Genomic DNA, 19,653 nt, shown 5'->3' on the forward strand with positions numbered 1-19,653 from the left:
TTTGACCTCTGTGAGTGTCACGCCTACATGTTTGCATACAGTCTGTTTCTCTGTTTTATAAAACTGTTAAACTGCAGTCACATGATGCTGCATGTCCGTGGGTCACTTGATGTTCTCTGACCATCTTCATCACACATCTGCGTGTCTCATGAATACATGTACTTCATGCTTCAGTAAAGGAAACCTTTGCACTGTGTTTACGCAGGTAAAACTCTGCAGCTCACACTCACCAGACACACCTGTTCTCACCTGCATGAGTCACTCTGCTTCACTAACAGTCATGAACCAGTGATCAAAGGGCAATGACGGGTCAGCTGACTGCTGTCTGGCTGTTTTGTTAAATTGCATAAATCTTTATTAATAAACCCTGTGAGACAGGTGTGACGTTGGGCTGGTTTCAGGTGGTTTGAAGGCTTTGCTGCGCTCTGACGAATGGTTCAGAGCAGAGATCACTGCACCAACACTGATTTAAAACCACGTCAAAGTCAAACTTTATCGTCCGTATGGCACGCTTACAGGACCCAGTATGGACGTACCCCGTCACACACCTGAAGCAGGACTAAAGTGAAAGCTGTGAAGCGCCGTGTGGACGTCCAGCATCATTCAGGTAAGAGGACTCATGACAGCATCCGTTAGCTCGCCGGGTGGAGGCGGGGATGGACGTGAGCCGCTCGGCAGGTGTGGAGGATGAAGGTGTGAATCACGGCGCGGAGAGTGTGAACGATCACATCTCCAGTTACTGACGACATGTTTGTTTGTCAGGTGTACAGAGACAGCACTCACACCACAACCTTTATTCCAAAAAGGGTCATAGTTTATTCAGGAAATCATTAATTACAAACGAGCCTAAAATAAAAGCCGCGAGTTCATTCTGAGCAGTTTAATCCGTGTCAGCTCTCCTCAGGCTGTGTGGGTCCTCGCTGGTCTCAGATCAGCTCCTCTCTGCACTGTGTGTGAACCACACCTGCTTGCATCTGCAGATAAAAGCCATAAATCACAGAGGCTGTAAGCGCACGTCCTGCTAATGTGGAGAAAACCGATGATTTCAGCCTGAACCAGACAGAGAAACGAGAGCTGCGCAGTCTTCCTCCACCACACGAATCACCTGGAAGTAAAATTTACAGAGTGTTTCTTTTCCTTTCAGGGCCATGCTGTCACAGGCTAAGCTCCCGGAACACGAGTTTGTCAGTTTAAATAAAGTTTATCCGTCAGTGCTGAGCTCATGTTCAGGACGAAGGTCCAGCCTGAAGCCAGCGTGCTGAGAGGTGTGTGTACTGCGGTCAGGTAGGTGTGTGTGTGTGGGGGGGGGGGGGGAGCGATGATGTGAGCGAGCAGCAATGTGACGGTAACACGAGGAAGCTAAAAACGGCGCTCGTCTTCGTCGCTGAGGCGTTAATGAATCAGACCCCGGTGCTACAAGAAGAATAACACAGCTTTATTAAAATTGATTTTGGCTACATTTATTCGAGCATGGAAATTAAAAATGAAAAATCATAAAACATTTCAGGAATTCCTTCATCGTCTTCACCAGTCTTTCATCACCTCTTTAGTGGGATGATTAAAGTGGATTTTTTTTTAAATACAGTGTTTTCACCAGAAGCTTCGTATCCAAAGTTCCCCAAATTTAAAATTTCCAGTAGTTTGGAAAAAACAAAGAAAGCAACAAGAAAAGCTCCAGAGTTTTGCTCCGATCATTTTACTAAAATAGATGTTTGTGAGGAACTCTAATACTGTACACTACAGTATGAAATAAATAAAATTAGGAAATATAAAATGAGTCACATAAATAAAATGGCAAACTCTCAAATTAAAAACAAAAGTAATACTGACAGAAATACTGAGGTGAACAGAAACACAGAAAATTGCACAAACGTGTAAACTAAGAAACTGACGCCTTGCTACGCTAACACTGACGCATCGGACAGGTAAGCTCGTCACTTTAATACTGAAGCAGAGGACAGGTGGCGCTGTACAGGGATGGCACAGGTGAAAGGTTTGCATATAATAAGGCTTTCTCTGGAGAAAATTCAACACACTCAGAGGGCTCTGCCTTTCATTTTCATTTCCTCTGCGCTTTAAGACTCCACGTTTTATTTTGAAAATCACACAGGTTTAAATGTTCCTCCACATAAAAAAACAAATCAGGAGGCCCAAAGTCATGTGGTTAGTTGGCAAAATAATAAAGTCGAATAAAAAATAAAAACATCACAGTAAAAGGAGATAAAATACGACAATAACACTGACAGGAAGTGGCCGAGTGTTCGAGGCTGTATACCCTCTTTTTTTCCTTTTTCTTTTATTTTGTAGTGATTCAGGGAGTGGAGTGCAATTTCCTGAAGTGAGGTTCGAACACAACAACACACCGAAAGTTAAGAACAACATAGCACCACACAGCTTTTAGGCCTTTATAATACTGTACATTAAAAACAGCTTCATTTCATTATAGTGATACTCATTACGACTTCTTCTTCTTCTTTTGTTTTTTGCATAATGTGGATTTTTAAACGGTCCCACAAGCCACGGGGGGGGGGGGGGGGGGGGACGCTCATGGGGTCGAGTCTCCGCTCAGGGACTGACGGAGGTTACCTGCGGCGTGGAGGCGTTTTAAAAGTTAAACGTTAACACTGATAATAACAATAATAGATCCCAGTGTTATTCAGACTTCCTGTGGACCCGCCTCTCCGTTTGGGCTCATCAAACCAAACTTCACACAAAACACTCATGACCTTTGACTCATCAGGTTCAGGCTATGATTTTTTCTCTTCAGCTCTGTAGCCAGGCTGACAAACAGTCAGAGCTCTTTTGAGCCAACCATCCCTTTAACGTTAACTAGTAATGACTTCATGAACTTCTTCACTAATAAAATTTTTATCATTAGAGAAAAAATGACCAATAATCATCCCACAGATGTAATATTATCTACAGCTACTCTTAGTACCATCGATGTTAAGTTAGACTCTTTTTCTCCAATTGATCTTTCTGAGTTAACTTCAATAATTACTTCCTCCAAACCTTCAACCTGTCTTTTAGACCCCATTCCTACAAAACTGCTCAAAGAAGTCCTGCCATTAATTAATTCTTCGATCTTATATATGATCAACCTATCTCTAATGATCGGCTATGTACCACAGGCCTTCAAGCTGGCTGTAGTTAAACCTTTACTCAAAAAGCATCTCTAGACCCAGCAGTCTTAGCTAATTATAGGCCAATCTCCAACCTTCCTTTCATATCAAAAATTCTTGAAAGAGTAGTTGTCAAACAGCTAACAGATCATCTGCAGAGGTTTATTTGAAGAGTTTCAGTCAGGTTTCAGAGCTCATCACAGCACAGAAACAGCTTTAGTGAAGGTTACAAATGATCTTCTTATGGCCTCTGACAGTGGACTCATCTCTGTGCTTGTCCTGCTAGACCTCAGTGCAGCGTTCGATACTGTCGACCATAATATCCTATTAGAGCGATTAGAACATGCTGTAGGTATTACAGGTACTGTGCTGCAGTGGTTTGTATCATATCTATCTAATAGACTCCAGTTTGTTCATGTAAATGGAGAGTCCTCTTCACACACTGAGGTTAATTATGGAGTTCCACAGGGTTCAGTGCTAGGACCAATTCTGTTTACATTATACATGCTTCCCTTAGGCAGCATCATTAGAAGACATAGCATACATTTACACTGCTATGCAGATGACACCCAGCTCTATCTGTCCATGAAGCCAGATAACACACACCAATTAGTTAAACTGCAGGAATGTCTTAAAGACATAAAGACCTGGATGGCCGCTAACTTTCTGCTTCTTAATTCAGATCAAACTGAGGTTATTGTACTCGGCCCTGAAAAGCCTAGAAATATGGTATCTAAGCAGATTCTTACTCTGGATGGCATTACCTTGGCCTCCAGTAACACTGTGAGGAACCTTGGAGTCATTTTTCACCAGGACATGTCCTTCAATGCACATATTAAAGAAATATGTAAGACTGCTTTCTTCCATTTGCGCAACATCTCTAAAGTTAGAAATATCCTGTCTCAGAGTGACGCTGAAAAACTAGTTCATGCATTTATTACTTCCAGGTTGGACGACTGCAATTCATTATTATCAGAAAGTCCTAAAAACTCCCTGAAAAGCCTTCAGCTAATCCAAAATGCTGCAGCAAGAGTCCTGACAGGGACTAGAAAGAGAGAGCAGATTTCTCCTGTTTTGGCTTCCCTTCATTGGCTTCCTGTTAAATCCAGAATTCAAAATCCTGCTCCTCACATACAAGGTCTTAAATAATCAGGCCCCATCTTATCTTAATGAGCTTGTAGTACCATATCACCCTATTAGAGCACTTCGCTCTCGCTCTGCAGGCCTACTTGTTGTTCCTAGAGTATTTAAAAGTAGAATGGGAGGCAGAGCCTTCAGTTTTCAGGCCCCTCTTCTGTGGAACCAGCTTCCAGTTTGGATTCAGGAGACAGACACTATCTCTACTTTCAAGATTAGGCTTCAAACTTTCCTTTTTGCTAAAGCATATAGTTAGGGCTGGACCAGGTGACCCTGAATCCTCCCTTAGTTATGCTGCAATAGGTGTAGGCTGCCGGGGGATTCCCATGATGCATTGAGTTTTTCCTTTCCAGTCACTATGTGTTAACAGACCTCTCTGCATTGAATCATATCTGTTATTAACCTCTGTCTCTCTTCCACAGCATATCTTTTATCCTGTCTTCCTTCTCTCACCCCAACCAATCACAGCAGATGGCCCTGCCCCTCCTTGAGCCTGGTTCTGCGGGTTTCTTCCTGTTAAAAGGGAGTTTTTCCTTCCCACTGTCGCCAAAGTGCTTGCTCATAGGGGGTCATATGATTGTTGGGTTTTTCTCTGTATCTATGAAGCGCCTTGAGGCGACTTTTGTTGTGATTTGGCGCTGTATAAATAAAATTGAATTGATTCCAAAGATTTACCCTCAAATGCTTAAAATCATACAAAATAATGTTGCTAGCATCATTATTTCATTCACATAAAACCTCCCACAGGTCTGAATGTGTGTTTAGGTATCATGGTGATGAAAACAAGCTAACCTAGCAAAATCGAGCAGGGATCATTAACGACCACGCGTATATGACGGTACGCCTCAAAGACCACACCTGGTGTTCAGAGAACTACAACTTGAACCTGCTCTTCATTCCACAGAGTCCCTAATTAGACCGAGACCATCGCTCACCCTAACACGTCATTCAGAGTTGCTACGGTTGCTGTTAGTGTCTTTAGTAAATGGTGTTCTGCTACAACAAAACTGGTTTCTCAGTAGGTCTCAAGGTAAACCTGTCTTCTCTTGGATTCACAAACACAATAATAAAAAAATACTTCTGTACTGTACAGGCTTGCTTGTCCGATTTAAGTAGAAGCTTTTTGGGCTTTATTTTCAGTGTTTTTACTTAAAGGTTGAAAACTAGTGCCTTGGGGTCTTGGGGTTTTGCCCCAAGATCTAAAAATCTATCAATCAAATCTAACATCAGCTCAGCAGAAACCTTAAGCTTCAGGGTTTGAGAGCTTCAGACTGAACTGCCGAGGTTCAAAGTTCGGCCTTTCTGGCTGTGAAACTATCCCAGCACTTTAGCTACCGGCAGAACTTAAACTTTAAAATGTTAAAGAAACAGGACTCCATTAAGAAAAGGTGTCAACAAACACTTTGAAGGAGAAAATAATCAGACTGAACCTGATAAATCAGAGGCCACGAGTTTTGTTAATAATACTAAGTTAACTGCACATTACAGCCTTTTTAAAATCATTTATGTTTTCGGTCGGCTGAACGCGAACGAAGCTGAATCAGACCATAAACACATTTGTGACCCATCAGTCTCAGCAGGAAGTCTAAAGTAAACACTAATTTGGTGTGAGAAGATGACCGCCGTCCCCTCCGGCCCTCATCTTCCTTTCAGCCCCTCATAAAGCAGCAGCTGCATCGAGCCAGCGTCCCAAAGCTTTTGTTGCTCCTCATCAGTCCTCCTGGTCTGACCTGCCGTCTGTTTTCCCTTCTCGTGAACTCTCGTCCATCGGCAGCGGCGAGCCTTTACCCTCAACGTCCCCCATCAAGTCCATCTGGCTCCTGCTGTCGCACTCCTGCTCCTCCTCTCCTTTTCTGAAACTTCCCTCCTGCCGCTCTGTCACCTCCTCAGACATCTTGCCGTCCATTTCCCTCTCCTCCCGTCCTACTCCTCCCTCACCGCTGACCCTCAGCATCGCACTGCCGCCATCCTCCTGCTGGTCCTCTGGGTCCGAGTATCCAAGGGGCCCCAGCCCCTGGAGGTAGCCCCTCATCAGCAGCTCGGTGGGCTCCAGCCCTGCAACTGCAACGCCTCCTCCGCCTCCCTTGTCCCTGTCCTCCCTCTCGGCCGCCTCACGCTCCTCGGCCTCCCTCTTGCAGTATGAGTAGCGGTGGTTCATGTGCTGCGAGTACGAACCCGAATGCGAAAAGCGCTTGCCGCACTTGTCGCACTGGTAGGGCTTCTCTCCAGAGTGCAGGCGTGAGTGCTCGATCAGGTGGTGCTTGTGTTTGAAGGCCTTCTTACAGATCTGACACTGATGCGGACGTTTACCTGCAGAAACACAATGGAGGGTGGGACACGGTCAGGACGGACACAGCTGGACACGGAGACACACAGCAGAGTGAATCAGCACATGACAGACAGCTGCAAACCCAACGAAGGAACAAGAAACTCTGAACAGCTACAGACACCGAGGACGTACAAACACTACAAAGAACCAGGAAACATTTGTGTTTCCAAGGTTTTCCAACTGCATGAAGACCTGGAAACTGTCTGGACTCTGTGGATGGTGTTTATTAATTAATCAGGTAAGAAGATTTTAGACTTTATTTTGAAGTCTGGCCTAAACTCAGGCGCAGCTCCTCCTTTATGGAACCAGATATTAATTATCTTTGGGCCACATCTGGTCCACAGCACAACTGCTGTAACTGGGCATGAAGTGCAGTAACTAATCCAGACTAGGCTGAATGAAATGTGGGCGTGTTAAAAATGAATTTAAAAAATGAAAAATGGAAGTGATGTTGTCCATTTATCAACCTGTCTGCTGATTATTTCCACGGTTTATCACTTCAGCTCTGATCTACATGGAAAACTCTCACGTGTTTTTTCATAAAGAGACATAAATCTACAGCTGGACCAGAAAAAAATCTCTTAACTCAAAGACACAGCTGAAACAATCACCAATCAGAAGACTGAACTACAGATCTTTGAAACCTGTGCGGTGATTGGCTGACGGTAAAAAACAAAAACAACAAAAACATGACAGGTTTGAACTAAAATCTTCAACTCATCCTGTTAACATTTCATCACACCCTCGGTGTCTGTCTGTTGCCATAACAACAATGAGGCATGCTTGAGACACCACGAGGTAACGCGAACCTTCAGCGGCCTGCGGTCAGCTGCGATGACATCACAGCTCCGGATTTAAATTTAAGGAGGGGCAGGAACCCTAACAGCTGTAACAGCTCCCAACACACACACACACACACACACACACACACACACAGAGCTGGTTTACTACGACTGTACAGGCGGAAATTTCTTATGTCTGAACAGGATGCTTCAGCTGCTGCCAACTGGCAGGCTGAATGCTGCCCAATCACACGTCCCACGCACACATGCACCAAAAACATGGCTTTACCCCGACACACACACACACACACACACACACACACACACACACACACACAGGCAGATCATAGCCACAAATAGACCCGGAGCGCCTGTAACATCCACCATAGCTGGCATTCTGACACACACACACACACACACACACACACACACACACACACACACACACACACACACACACACACACACACACACACACACACACACACACACACACACACACACACACACTGCGGCAGAAATAACTGAGACGGTAGATTCCTGCTTCGAGTGTTGGAGGTGGGAGGGAAACATGAGGGTGATGCAACTGAGTGAAAGACATGAAGGTAGAGCAGGTCTGAGTCTGTGAGGACGGCACACAGGTAAGATCAACCAAACTCCAATATTAGCACAAACACGCAGGTTTGACTTCCTGTATCAATGGGAACAACAAAGACGTGTTCTCATGTTCAGCTTTTGTTCTATCACATGTCAGAGGAATGCAAACAACACATGATTATCATTCCGTGAGCCTCCAACTCCCAAATCATAAACCCCACTTTACTGTAACACCAGGACAAGCACCGAATTTGACGACAGGAAGCATCAGTCTGACGTCCGTCAATGAAAAATTACTATTTAATATTAAATAATAAAATCATGAGAACGACGAGAAAACAAAAAACACAAGTAAAATCAAGATGAATGTGAGTGTTCAAGAACAGAAAACTAGTCATTACCATGTGTTACTACCTTTGATAACGAGCAGCTGAAAGGAGGCTCCATGAAATGCTGTAAATATGCTGCATGTTAATGGGTCATTAAGTGGAAGTGATGTGGGTTAATGTGTGAGGCAGGACATGAACCAAACTTCATTTAAAAAGCACTGATTTTATCTCCAGAGCAGTGAGAAAATGACAAACTGAGCTGACGCCGTGCAGCCAGAGTCGTCTGAGGGTGTGGCTCTGCTTAACGCCACAGATTACCTTTATCCGTGACGCAGCGAAAGGCGTGAAGATGAGACACCAAACTAGTGAAACACTGACTTTATTCAGGACATGCTGGGGGGTCGTTTAGGATTTTGATTTGGATCAGAAGAGTCCTGCAGAGAAATCTCATGAAAGCATTAAACCCCACAATGCTGCAGTCTTACTGAAGCCTCCACATTCATCACATTTCCTGCGGGGCGACTCGGTAAACTGGGACGCTTTAATAAGAACAGTGTTTGCTGCTTCACCTTTCCTGCTGTGGTGTTATCATAAGTTGTTTGTTTCCAGTTTAAAAATGGAAAAAAATGGACCATCTCTCGGCTGTAATTAATATTTCCTTTTGATCTTCACACAGTCATGCAAACATGCACTCCTCCTCCTCTCTCAGTGTGAATGAGGTGCTGCTGATATTTGGGGCGCTGAATGTTTTTGTACTGCTCTCTGTATTAAAGGCTGCCTACCCCCCGCTGAAAAGAAAGGCGCATGTTAAAGGCCACGGCCTGCAGAGAACAAAAGAGAGAAGCAGAGCTACGAGTGGGGAGCTACGTGAGGAAACAGAAGAGTGAGGACAGAGGAAATAAGGAGGCATTGGGTGGGTAAAAAGAAGTGTCCAAGTGTTATATATACCTGTGTGCTCATATTTGTGTCTTAGGAGGGAACTGGTCTTCTGGAATGTTTTGTCGCACAAGTCACACGCGTACATACCACTTTCAGTCTTCTTAATCTTCTTCCTGGAGAGCAGCGAATCGCTGTCTGTCAGGTCGTCCAGGCCTGACAGATAGTCCGCCGTGCCGTCCAGCAGCTCCCCCTGAGACAGAGACAGAGCTTCAGTACCCCGATAATCCCACACCTGTCAGCCTCGCGCCACGAGACTCCCCCCCCACCGCCTCTATGATCCCAAGTCTGGACAGGGCTTAAAGGCCCAACCCGGTAAGTCCCCCTCACCCAGGAGACTCTGAGAAAGAGGGGTGTGTTTACAGATAACAGCTGACAGCAGGTGAGCTGAGGTCAGAGGTTTACCACGAGACCGGAACAAAGCGCTGACCATCATTTTTAGTTTCAATTTCAGGAACTTTCCCAAAAAGTCCACGCAGCTGCTTTCATACAAATCATCCAAGAGTCAGCGGTGACCGGCGCTTCAAGGGGCGGGACTTATGAGCTGTTTACCTTTGGTGCTGCTGACAAACGGTATTTATGATGGCACAGTGAAAAACTCTCAGCATTTCACTAAATCCAGATTTGATCTGTGATTTGTTTTCAGGAGATGAACTTCCCTTCTTTACAGGAAGTGAAGTTTTCCTTTAAAGGGCAAAAAATTCTGAATCTGGAGGTGTTCGAGTCTTTTGTGGAACCAGCCTCTTTTTCTCTGGCATTACTTCCACACTTTGCATTTTTAAAAATACTCAGACATGAAACCTGGAAAACTCTGACTACTTTCAGTCGGAGCAAACACATCCCGCCCCATAATGAGACCAGTTAAATGTAGACTCCACAGTGGAAACGCTGAAGCTCAGCTCATAGGTCCCGTGGCAGGGAGACCCTTTAAAATTCTCCACGCTCAACACTGGCTGGGTCAACAATACTTTTAACACATCACTATACAGACAGCTGTAAGCCCCAAGCCCAACAAACAATCCCTTTATCCAACTTCTGTGCTGTGGAGCAAACACGTCATCATGATCAAAGCTAACGGAGCTGACGGCGGGTTTGGACTGCCAGCCGCCATGTTGTGTGATGGAGATGAAAAGCCCTGAAAACTAACAGCCACCTGTTGTCTTTGCTGTTATCTGTCCAACCATGAGCCATGCACGGCCAGTTTGGAGGTTTTCAGTGCAACACACTCCAGTCTGAGCAGGTCGGGGTTACCAAAACCTGGGAATACTGACCCTCCATGGCTCCTGGCTGGCTCTGTTTAGAAGAAAGAACAAACAAAACAAAACGCATTGTCCTTACTTTACATGATTTTTACCTGGAAGCCTGGTTTCCGCTGGTACTTTCTCCTCTGCTGCATTTCAGCGAATGTGGTTGCCCCAGTGGCGTAGGTGTAGGCCATGTGAGGCAGGAAGCTCATGGGGTCAAGACCCGGGTAGGGCCTGAGGCCTGGGATGGTCGCTTGGGCAGGAGTCATGAAGGTGTGTGGGGGAAATGCTCCGTGAGGTGGAAGGGAGGTGTAGACAGGTCCGCCAGCAAAGGCATTAATCCCAAAGATGGGACTGGTGCTTTTCTCCAGTTGGTGAATAGCATTCCCTCCACCATCAGATCCCAGCACCTCCTTCTTAATGTTGACCAAATCAAAGGGCCCAGACACCTGCTCTCGCCCCAAAGCCTCCCCGTTGTGCTCTCTGATTAAACCATTGGGTCTGGGCCGCTTCTCTCCGGCGGAGGCGCGCTTCTGCGCCATGTGTTTGGGGAGCGACAGATCCAGCGGTGTGTCCCCGCGGGCTTCCTCCGAGTTCAGGCTGTTCGGAGTGTAAGAGCTACTCTGAGAGTGTTTGGAGGAAGTCGAGGAAAGGTTAAGGGGTGATGGAGTGTTGCTTCTCAAGTGGTCCAATGATTCTAGTGGTTTTTGCCCTGCTGTTTGCCGGCTGGTTGTAAACTGGTGGGAGGACTCGCAAAAGCCATTAGTGAAGCTTCGGTGTAAATCTGTAGCTGGAAGTGACATTGGAGACCGGTTCAATCTGTGGTTGACTTCTGGTCCACTGCAGTCAGGAGGTGGTGACCTTTTACCGTGGTGGTTTTGGCTCTTCCACTGGGCAAACCACTCCTTGACAAACTCTTGAGGGAGGCCAACAGCAACTGAGATTTTGAGCAGTTCCTCTGAGTTGGGCTCAGTGTTCATGGCGAAATAAGCTTTGAGCAACGACACGTGATCCTTGAAGTGGCTGACGGGACTGGTGGCTCGGTCGTTGCTGGAGACCTCGGAGGACATCCCTCCCTGGTGGCCAGCGGGACAGCCGTCTGCCGGTTGCAGGACGGCTTTTATTTCCTCGTTCATTTTGCACAGGTAGCGCTCGTGTTGGTGCAGGGGGATTGGCCCGGGGAAGGTCTCCTTGCAGTATTGGCAGGAGAATGGCAGGAACTGGTTCTGGTTTTCATGTTTCTTTTCCTCACTGCTGAGCTCCACAGAATGGCTTGGTTTCTCCTTCTTAACAGCCTCTTGCCTCTTAGACTCGTCGATCAGACTCTTGGCCTCATTGACCTTCTCCAGTGTGTAATCTATGATGCTCTTGGTGGGACTGCCGTCGCCCGTCACCAGGAAGCCACCCTGAGTTGCCTTGGTCTCCTCCATCTGGGCACCTAACTCCTTCATGTAGGACCTGAGCTTGTCTTCAGGGCTTCCATCCATTTTTTGCCTGTACACCGTGTTGTCCACAATCTGGAGCACCTTCTGCACCTCGCTCAGGTTGTTGCCAAGGGATCTCACGTAGCCCAGCATTTGGAGGTCCAGCCCAATGCCTCCCAGATGTTGAAGGGGACTCTGGGAGGAGTTGTGAAAACCCAAGGGGCTTCCCCCCCGCCCGTTCAGGTAGACCCCGGGTCCCCCAAACGCATGCTGTGAGGCCATCAATAGCCGGTAGTCGTTGAAGTCCATCGGCTCAGGTTTTATGTCCAGCTGACGTGGCTGGTCTTGCTGCCCCAGCGGGCGCCCGTTTTCAAGTTTGTGGCGAAGCTGGGCCAGGGCGGGGCTTCCAGGTGATGAGGTTGTAGAGCTGGGAGAGGAGCCGAGTTTGCCACCATTTCCATTGCGTACTCTTCCATTGAGGGCAATCAGGCCAATGCACTTTTTGCTGCTGATGTGGGAACTGTAGGAGCCGGAGTGGGAGAAGCGCTTCTTACAGTTGGAGCATTCATATGGCTTCTCACCTGAAACACAGCCCAACGTCTGGATTACTTCTCAGCCCACAAACGTGCTCTATAGTTTAACGTCAGGTATTTACTTAAAACATCATCATTCGTCCACAGTTAGTCACCAGTGTGATCTTTACACCTTTGATCCAGAATTGGAGGTGGTGCTTTTCCTCCTTCAACACCAGCAAAGTGTATGTTATCCATGCACCATCTCAGCTGCTGACGTCCAGGATTAACTATGAACTGACCCTCTGGCACATCTTTTAGCTAACGTGTCCCCCACTGTTATTCAGAGCTCATAATATCGGTTCATTCGCTGATTAAAACAATTCAACGATAACCAGCAACTGTCTGAATAGTTGTTTGTTTGCTGACTAACAAAAATTGAAATGAACAAACAGATCAGCAGCGAGATTTTGGAGGCGGTCCAGATGTTCTATTTTAGAAAGGTTTTCTTTTTAAAAACTTCATTTTAATGAGGTGCTTTATGAGTATACTTCACATTACTATGTATGATACAGTAACTGACGCTTTGGGTTTTGGTTTTAATAATCAAATCAATGGAAAAATCAGTGGATGAATCTTCAATAAAAATAGAAACCATCATGATGAAAATGTTCCTTTTTTGGAGCTGAACTGCTTCGTGATCAGATATGAAGATGGGAAGTGAAACTGTTGACTGTCAGATGTATTAATACTGTGGCTAAAGCAGAAGCCAGACAGTCAGATGTGGAAACACAATCAGCGTTTTATCAGAGTCGATGTAAACGCGAGGAGGACCGGATCAGACCCGTGTCTGCGGAAAGTTTCAGCTCTGATCCGGCCCTCAGAACTCCACTCACCGCTGTGAATACGAAGATGCTCCTTCAGGTGGTGCTTGTACTTGAAGGCTTTTCCACACTCGCTGCATTTGAACTTGCGGTTTCCAGTTCCTTCAGCAAGCAGTGGTGGCTGCAGAGAGAAAAACAGATTTGAAGTGATGGAGGAGGAGTGGGAGTCGCTGCAGAGAGGGAGCACGAGCTAACGGGGAATTTAATAGTATTTAGTGAAGCAGATCTGATAGGCATTCTGAGAAACGGCGTGGGTGGCGCTGTGCAGAGGTAACACTTTCTGGTGGAGGTGCATTCCCAACATTTGAAATGCAAATACAGAGATAAACAAACACAAACAGTCGGGGAGCGTCCTCCCCCCTCTGCTGAGTGGGAGCTCAAATCCTTTCGTCTCACATGCAGATGATCGGTGAAGGAAACACAAACCTGAAGACTTGTTTCTGTCGTCTACAGCAGAGAAAACAGCTTCAAGTAAACGCTCTACTCTCTGCTCTGATCTGCACTCATTCACCATGAGTTCAACCCCAGAGGAGACTCCACAAATGCAGGAAAGCAGATCTCCTGGGATCCAGCAGGGAACCTCTGCCAGGACCTCGTTATTCCAACATGAACCAGCTTGTCCCAGTCCCTCACACGCAAACACAAATGTTTTTGTTTAAACTGAAATTACCGCTGAAAGAAATTACGTGCTTTGAATCACCAACAAAACTTCTTAACCACCGTCGTTAATGATCACGTCTTTGTCTGCAAATCTTACCAGTTTGGACTCAAATCAAACACAACCTGCACGAGGTCCATCCTAACCAAACACTGCTGCTCCCAGCATCCACCCACCCATCCATCTGTCCGTTCACCATCCACCCTCCCACCCATCCACCTGTCCACCCATCCATGCAGGAACTGAGGACTGGTTAAACTGGATAAAAGTGGGCTTGGGCAGTTTGTGCTGACTGAGCACTGTCACGCGTTCCTTATCACACTGTCATGCAGTGAAGATTAACTGTATATATATATGTAACTGCATTAGTGTGGCCACTGCTTGAAGCAGCCACATCACGGCAAGAAGCAAACAGCTGTGAGTGTTTGTGCTGCATACTCAGGAGCAGTCCCGGCTGTGCGAGCACAGCCTGAACAGCTGTGAGGCCGTGCCATACAGATGTTTTACCGCAGCACTCAGCAGCACAGTAGAAAGCCTGTGAACAATGATTACTGAGTGAGGCGCTGCTGTCGGGGGCAAACCGTGAAGACTGAACAGACAGATCTGCTTCCTCCTCACCGACGCACACATGCCTGTTCTCTCTTTAACAGTTTAACTCAGGAAGTACACAAATAAACGGCCACTTAGAGGATTATGAGTCTTCAATCCAGCAGGGAGAAGACCATCTGGTGCTGGTTAAGGCTGGTGGAGGGGGGGTCAGGTATGAAAGCTATTTGTGCTTCTGTGAGGAGACCCGAGGTCTAAACTCAGGAAATCTCATTACGATCACAGCATAATTGGAAAATTGAATGACTCAGTGCTTAGTTACCGACTCTAATGTGAGTTTTTGATCATGAGGGCCAGCAAACAGGCGTGTGCAGGAAACATTTAACACCAGCTTATGATTAGATTACTGTGTGACACCCTGCCTGCCACCGAGGCTGCCCGAGCATCAGAGGAAGGCCGTGAATCTAATCGGTTCCAGCAGCAGCAGCTGATGTGGAGTCTGATGGCCGGAGGAAGTCAACGCACTCACACCTCCCACGCACGACACATTACAGCTGCTGAGAAAAACACCCAGAACGGAGGTGGTTAATAATGGAGCGACTGGGCAGACTGGAAGAACTGGGAGGAACTTCATTCATGTGTTAGACAGCAGGAAGCCACGTGGATCTCTCACCCTTCTAAACAAACAGAATGAGGCGGCGTTCCTCAGGGCTCCGTCTGCGGTCCTCTGCTCCTTTTGACGCAGCTTAAATTTCCAGCCTTGGTGTATTTTTATCTGTTTTTACCCTACAGGGACCACAGCCGCTGATTAATTACTAATCTGAGTCATCGCATGTACTGATGGAGTTCCCCGAGCCTCCCTCCTCCGCTGCTCAGCATCCACAGCTGATGCAGTGCAGTGTCAGCACCTGACGGCAGCTTCTTCTCTGATCACTGCAGTTTTCTGTCTGTTAGTGAAGCCAGCGTGGAGTCAGTCCTAACGTTTGAAGACTGTGTCTTTATGGATTTCATACTGGAACTCCTGTGACAGACTTTTAAATAAAGGTTTAAATGGATGTAATAGGTGTGCGTTACCTGGTCTCTGGCAGGCTTGTGTGTGGTCATGTGACGGTCCAGTTGAGCACGGTGGCCGAAAGTTTCAGCGCACAGCGGGCAGGGGAAGCTCTCCTCGTTCTTCTCGTGACGGTACTTGATGTGTTCCTTCAGAGACGTCAGGCGCTTGTAGCCGCGGTCGCAGTACGGACACGTGAGCAGCTGGGCGAAGTCATCCTGCGTGTCGGGTCCAAGGTCTGTAGGTCAGAAGTCAGGAAAGAGACAATGTCCTTAACCCTTTATTTAGACAGAAAAGTCACATGACCGAAGCTCCCAACTGTTTTGAACTTCGAGATGATTTTACAGTCAAAATGATGAGTCTGGGATTGAAGGTCACAGAAACACACATCATACTAAAGGTTGCGGTCGGAGTGGCACCAGTGAAATCTGAATCTTCTATAATCTCGTTAACAAGCCAGCTTGTTGACTTCTCTCTACAAAGCTTCAGAGTCACATGTTTGAGCTGCCAGCTTTTTGACTAATAATCTCTTTAAAAATGATTAATCGATTTGTAATGCTCAGTTTGTCTTCTCGGTCTCTCACCGTGCTCGCTCTCATCCTGCCCCGTGGCCTCAGGCGTGGCCTCAGGCGTGCCCAGGCGCGCCACCTCGTCTGGGGCTTCTGGATAAATGACGGCAGTGTCGCTGCGCTGCAGGTACTCAGCGATGCACGCAGAGTGACTGTCGCCGTCCTCCAGTTTACGCTTCAGGAAGTACTCGTCCAACTCAGGGATGCCCTCTAGTCGCTTCCCTGGATGCAGGGACAAAGCTCGTCCGGTCAGAGGACCAATCATCACACTGCAACCTCAGAGGACCCGGCATTGAGCCCTGAGGGACTCCTAAACTAACATTGCTGGGTCCTCTGACTGCCCATTGACCATTATGACCAGGGATGTCGTTTACTTCCTCTAAAGTTACGACAACAGCGAAGGAACCAACTGAAGTCAGCCTGCTGTAGGCCACGCCCACACCAATAAGCAATCCCACAGTTTGTATTAATTACTCGGGAAATTATGTGAAAGACAAAAATTCAGCAGGACATTTTACATTACGCTTTTAATTACGATCGCTAATTATCATTAGTCATTATCATTAATTAGCTTTAATTACTCAAATAAATAAAGATGAAGAAAGACAAAAAATATTATCCCAAAGAGCCGTACAGTAAAGTTAAGTAAAAAATTTATAAAAAACAAAGGAGCAAAGTATGGAGACAGAGCTAAAAATAAAATGAGACAAATATAAATAAAACCTCTTCTGACGGCGATGACGCTGATGGGTGACGATTGATTGTGTGTGATCTCACCTGCACTGTTTTCCACAGCGTGAGGAGACGCCTCCGGGCCCACGGCTTCGTACTCGTCCGTCCCCCCGTCTGTCCAAACACAACACAGGAGCACATCATTTACCCTGCTCTTCCTCTGATGGAGGCTGGTCCCTTCCTCCTGTATCCTCCCGAGTCATGGGTATCATTTAGCTATTCAACCCCCCCGACACTAATAACAGCAACTACAAACAACTATAAAAATATTCATGACAAAAACAGTGAGAAAATGAGAAGCAGAAACCGAACATGAGACCAGATTTAAAATCAAACAGAAAAACTACAAAACACTTAAACATGGCCCAAAACACTGCACGCTGACCTCTGACCTCACCAACTCACAGGTGACCACGTGACTCACCGATGCGTCTCCAGGCATGGGGGTCCTGGAACCCATCTCCGCTCTCGGCGCTCTCCTGGTCACGGTGGGACAGCAGGGCGTGGCCGACCCGGGGCGACGCCTCCAGAGCGGGCACGCCTGCCGGACTGCCCTCCTCCTCGTCCACTCCTGCGACACCTCCTCCGAAACTGTCCTCGTCATCGGTGTCTGAGGTAGTTTCCGCAACGTTCTCATAGTTTAGCACTGAAACACAAAAGAAGAGGGGGTGACCTCTGACCTTAGTGTGTTTGTAAACACGGCGTATGTTCTTTAACAAGTGTTAAACAGGAAGTGAGAATTGGGTGTTCGTGATTGGTCTGCAGTTGTTCTGCGCTCTGATGTGAGCGGCCACACTACGCTGACATCATGGGAACGGGTTAATCTGGCTCTGATGGCGTTTCCTGCGGCAGGCGGCGGCGGGTTCCCACAGAGCGCAGATCCTCCTCCAGCTACACGCAGATTAGCCCGTTCATAATATGATCTTTGTCTGCAGCGTCCCGGACAACTGCACGACAGGTGCAGATGAAAAAGCACGACGGAGAAATCTGCTGACCCGGGCTGAATACCAAGGACGGGGGGGGGGGGTGTTAACCCTCTGTGATCAAACAGGCTCGCTGTGTGGTCCCAGGACACGTTAGACATCACACACAGGCCCCGCCCACACATTCTTTCACTCCAAAGGCAGAAAACACAATAGCAGAGAGTGTGTGTGTGTGTGTGTGTGTGAGAGAGATTGGGTGCACACAATCAATCGATCACTAACCAGGATCATCTAATCAATAGGACAGGGGTGTCCCCAGGACTCTTAACTGGGGGACCCCGGTGGGGGGGTGGATTCAAACAAAGCCTGTGTAAGCTGGCTCAGCTGTTAGTGTCTGAGGGGGAGGGGCGGGGCAACAAACCGTGACTGCAGGGTCAGAATATAAACACCAGCGTGTGAAGGAATCCCCCAATCACAGCCCGGCCTGCTATCAGTCTGTGGACAGTCCACAGGATATGCTCACGTCTATCTTTAGACCCTCATTCAGTACATCAGCAGTACCAGCCAGGTATGTGCACACCTGGACACGAATAACACTTGTATGGATGAGGAGCCATCACATCCATATCCATGAATACATATCTAAACACAGGAGAGCCAAAAGTATCTGGACAGTCACACTCTATATTAGGCCCAGTGTGTCCATATACTTTTAGTTTTTACCTGATTTCCATTCTAAACTTTCATCTGCAGTGTTAAACATGCGTGCGTGCGTGTGTGTGTGTTTTATACCTCCTCAATAATAGCTTATAATCATCAGTGATGCAGAATGGGCAGGGCCAGAGTCTACCTGTTCTCAGCTCTGAAACACATATGTGACAGGCTAAAGCTCCGCCCACATATGTGGCTGATGGTCTGGTTACCTGCAGATAAGCACCAGTGCCTTTTATCACTCATGTTAAACTTTAAAAACCAAAGCGTTCGTTTTCTTTGAGCACTAATGGTAAACACACACACTTCCTCCACTTCCTGTGGACACCGTCACAGAGCAAGGAAATAAACACTTTATGCTTAGAATTCCACCTTAAACTTCAAAGATAACATTCCACCTTAAATCCTCCCCACCATGATTCCACCTTAAAGCAGAGAATGCCGCAGCAGGCTGAGGGTCCCGTGCCCTGATTGGTCGGTGGGCAGCAGGCACTGACCTCCCAAACAAAGGCCATTCACGCTGCTGTTTGCCTGCCAGGTCACATGACGGAGGCAGAGTGGCAGATGTCACCGGGGGCAACTCAGACAGCGCGTCCACCCCCCAGGTTTCAGAGGGTCTTTGAGTCCATTCAGGGACAAAACAGACGACACATCACAGAGCGCCGCTCCTCCTCATACAAAGACACATTAGCCCCGCCTTCTTCCTCCTCCCCGGGTTTCATCTTCCTCCTGCTCCAACATTTCTGTCAGACTGGGGGAAGGACAGATCGAACACTGGCTCAAGTGTCCGTCCGTCGACTCACACACGAAACACGACGATGTCAGAACATCACACTTACATCATTCATGATGACATCAGTCTGCCAACCCAACACACAGGCACACACACACAGCAAAACAAAAAAAACAGAGAAGAAGAAATGTCAACAGAAACACGACGGAGTCAAACTGCCTGCACGGAGCGCTCACCTGGCAGGTTCTACTTCCTGTTTACGTGTCTCAGATCAGCTGTTGATCACATGATCAGACTGATTGACCACTGATCACTTCCTGCAGCAGTGTCACAGCTTCATGGAAATCTCCACCTGACTGTCATCTCTGGCAGCCAATCACAGCTCTATATCTGCTGTCGTCAAAGGAGCTTGCAAAGAGAAGCGTCTGGACTTC

At 47.1% G+C, this 19,653-nt stretch overlaps 1 protein-coding gene across 5 annotated transcripts in view; it reads right to left on the reverse strand.

Moving 5' to 3' along the window:
- Window positions 1-1,414: 1,414 nt before the first annotated feature.
- Window positions 1,415-19,653, reverse strand: part of zeb2a (zinc finger E-box binding homeobox 2a) — a 41,114-nt gene continuing 22,875 nt past the window's right edge. For 3 of the 5 annotated variants that reach the window (XM_086265685.1, XM_086265684.1, XM_086265682.1), the window contains 8 exons: window positions 17,277-17,498; window positions 16,898-16,966; window positions 16,136-16,342; window positions 15,575-15,789; window positions 13,309-13,417; window positions 10,587-12,481; window positions 9,245-9,425; window positions 1,415-6,569 (listed from right to left, as the gene is read on the reverse strand). In XM_086265685.1, coding sequence (XP_086121811.1) covers window positions 5,971-6,569; window positions 9,245-9,425; window positions 10,587-12,481; window positions 13,309-13,417; window positions 15,575-15,789; window positions 16,136-16,342; window positions 16,898-16,966; window positions 17,277-17,498 — 3,497 coding nt within the window. In that variant the 3' untranslated portion in view covers window positions 1,415-5,970. The remainder of the gene's footprint in view (window positions 6,570-9,244; window positions 9,426-10,586; window positions 12,482-13,308; window positions 13,418-15,574; window positions 15,790-16,135; window positions 16,343-16,897; window positions 16,967-17,276; window positions 17,499-19,653) is intronic. The other 2 variants (XM_086265686.1, XM_086265687.1) reach the window with 2 other exon arrangements.

This window comes from Aulonocara sp. 'chitande type north' Nkhata Bay, linkage group LG16, assembly GCF_057382095.1.
Source record: "Aulonocara sp. 'chitande type north' Nkhata Bay isolate Kocher_YH1m ecotype deep benthic linkage group LG16, A_spYH_male_GT1.1, whole genome shotgun sequence".
NCBI lineage: Eukaryota > Metazoa > Chordata > Actinopteri > Cichliformes > Cichlidae > Aulonocara > Aulonocara sp. 'chitande type north' Nkhata Bay.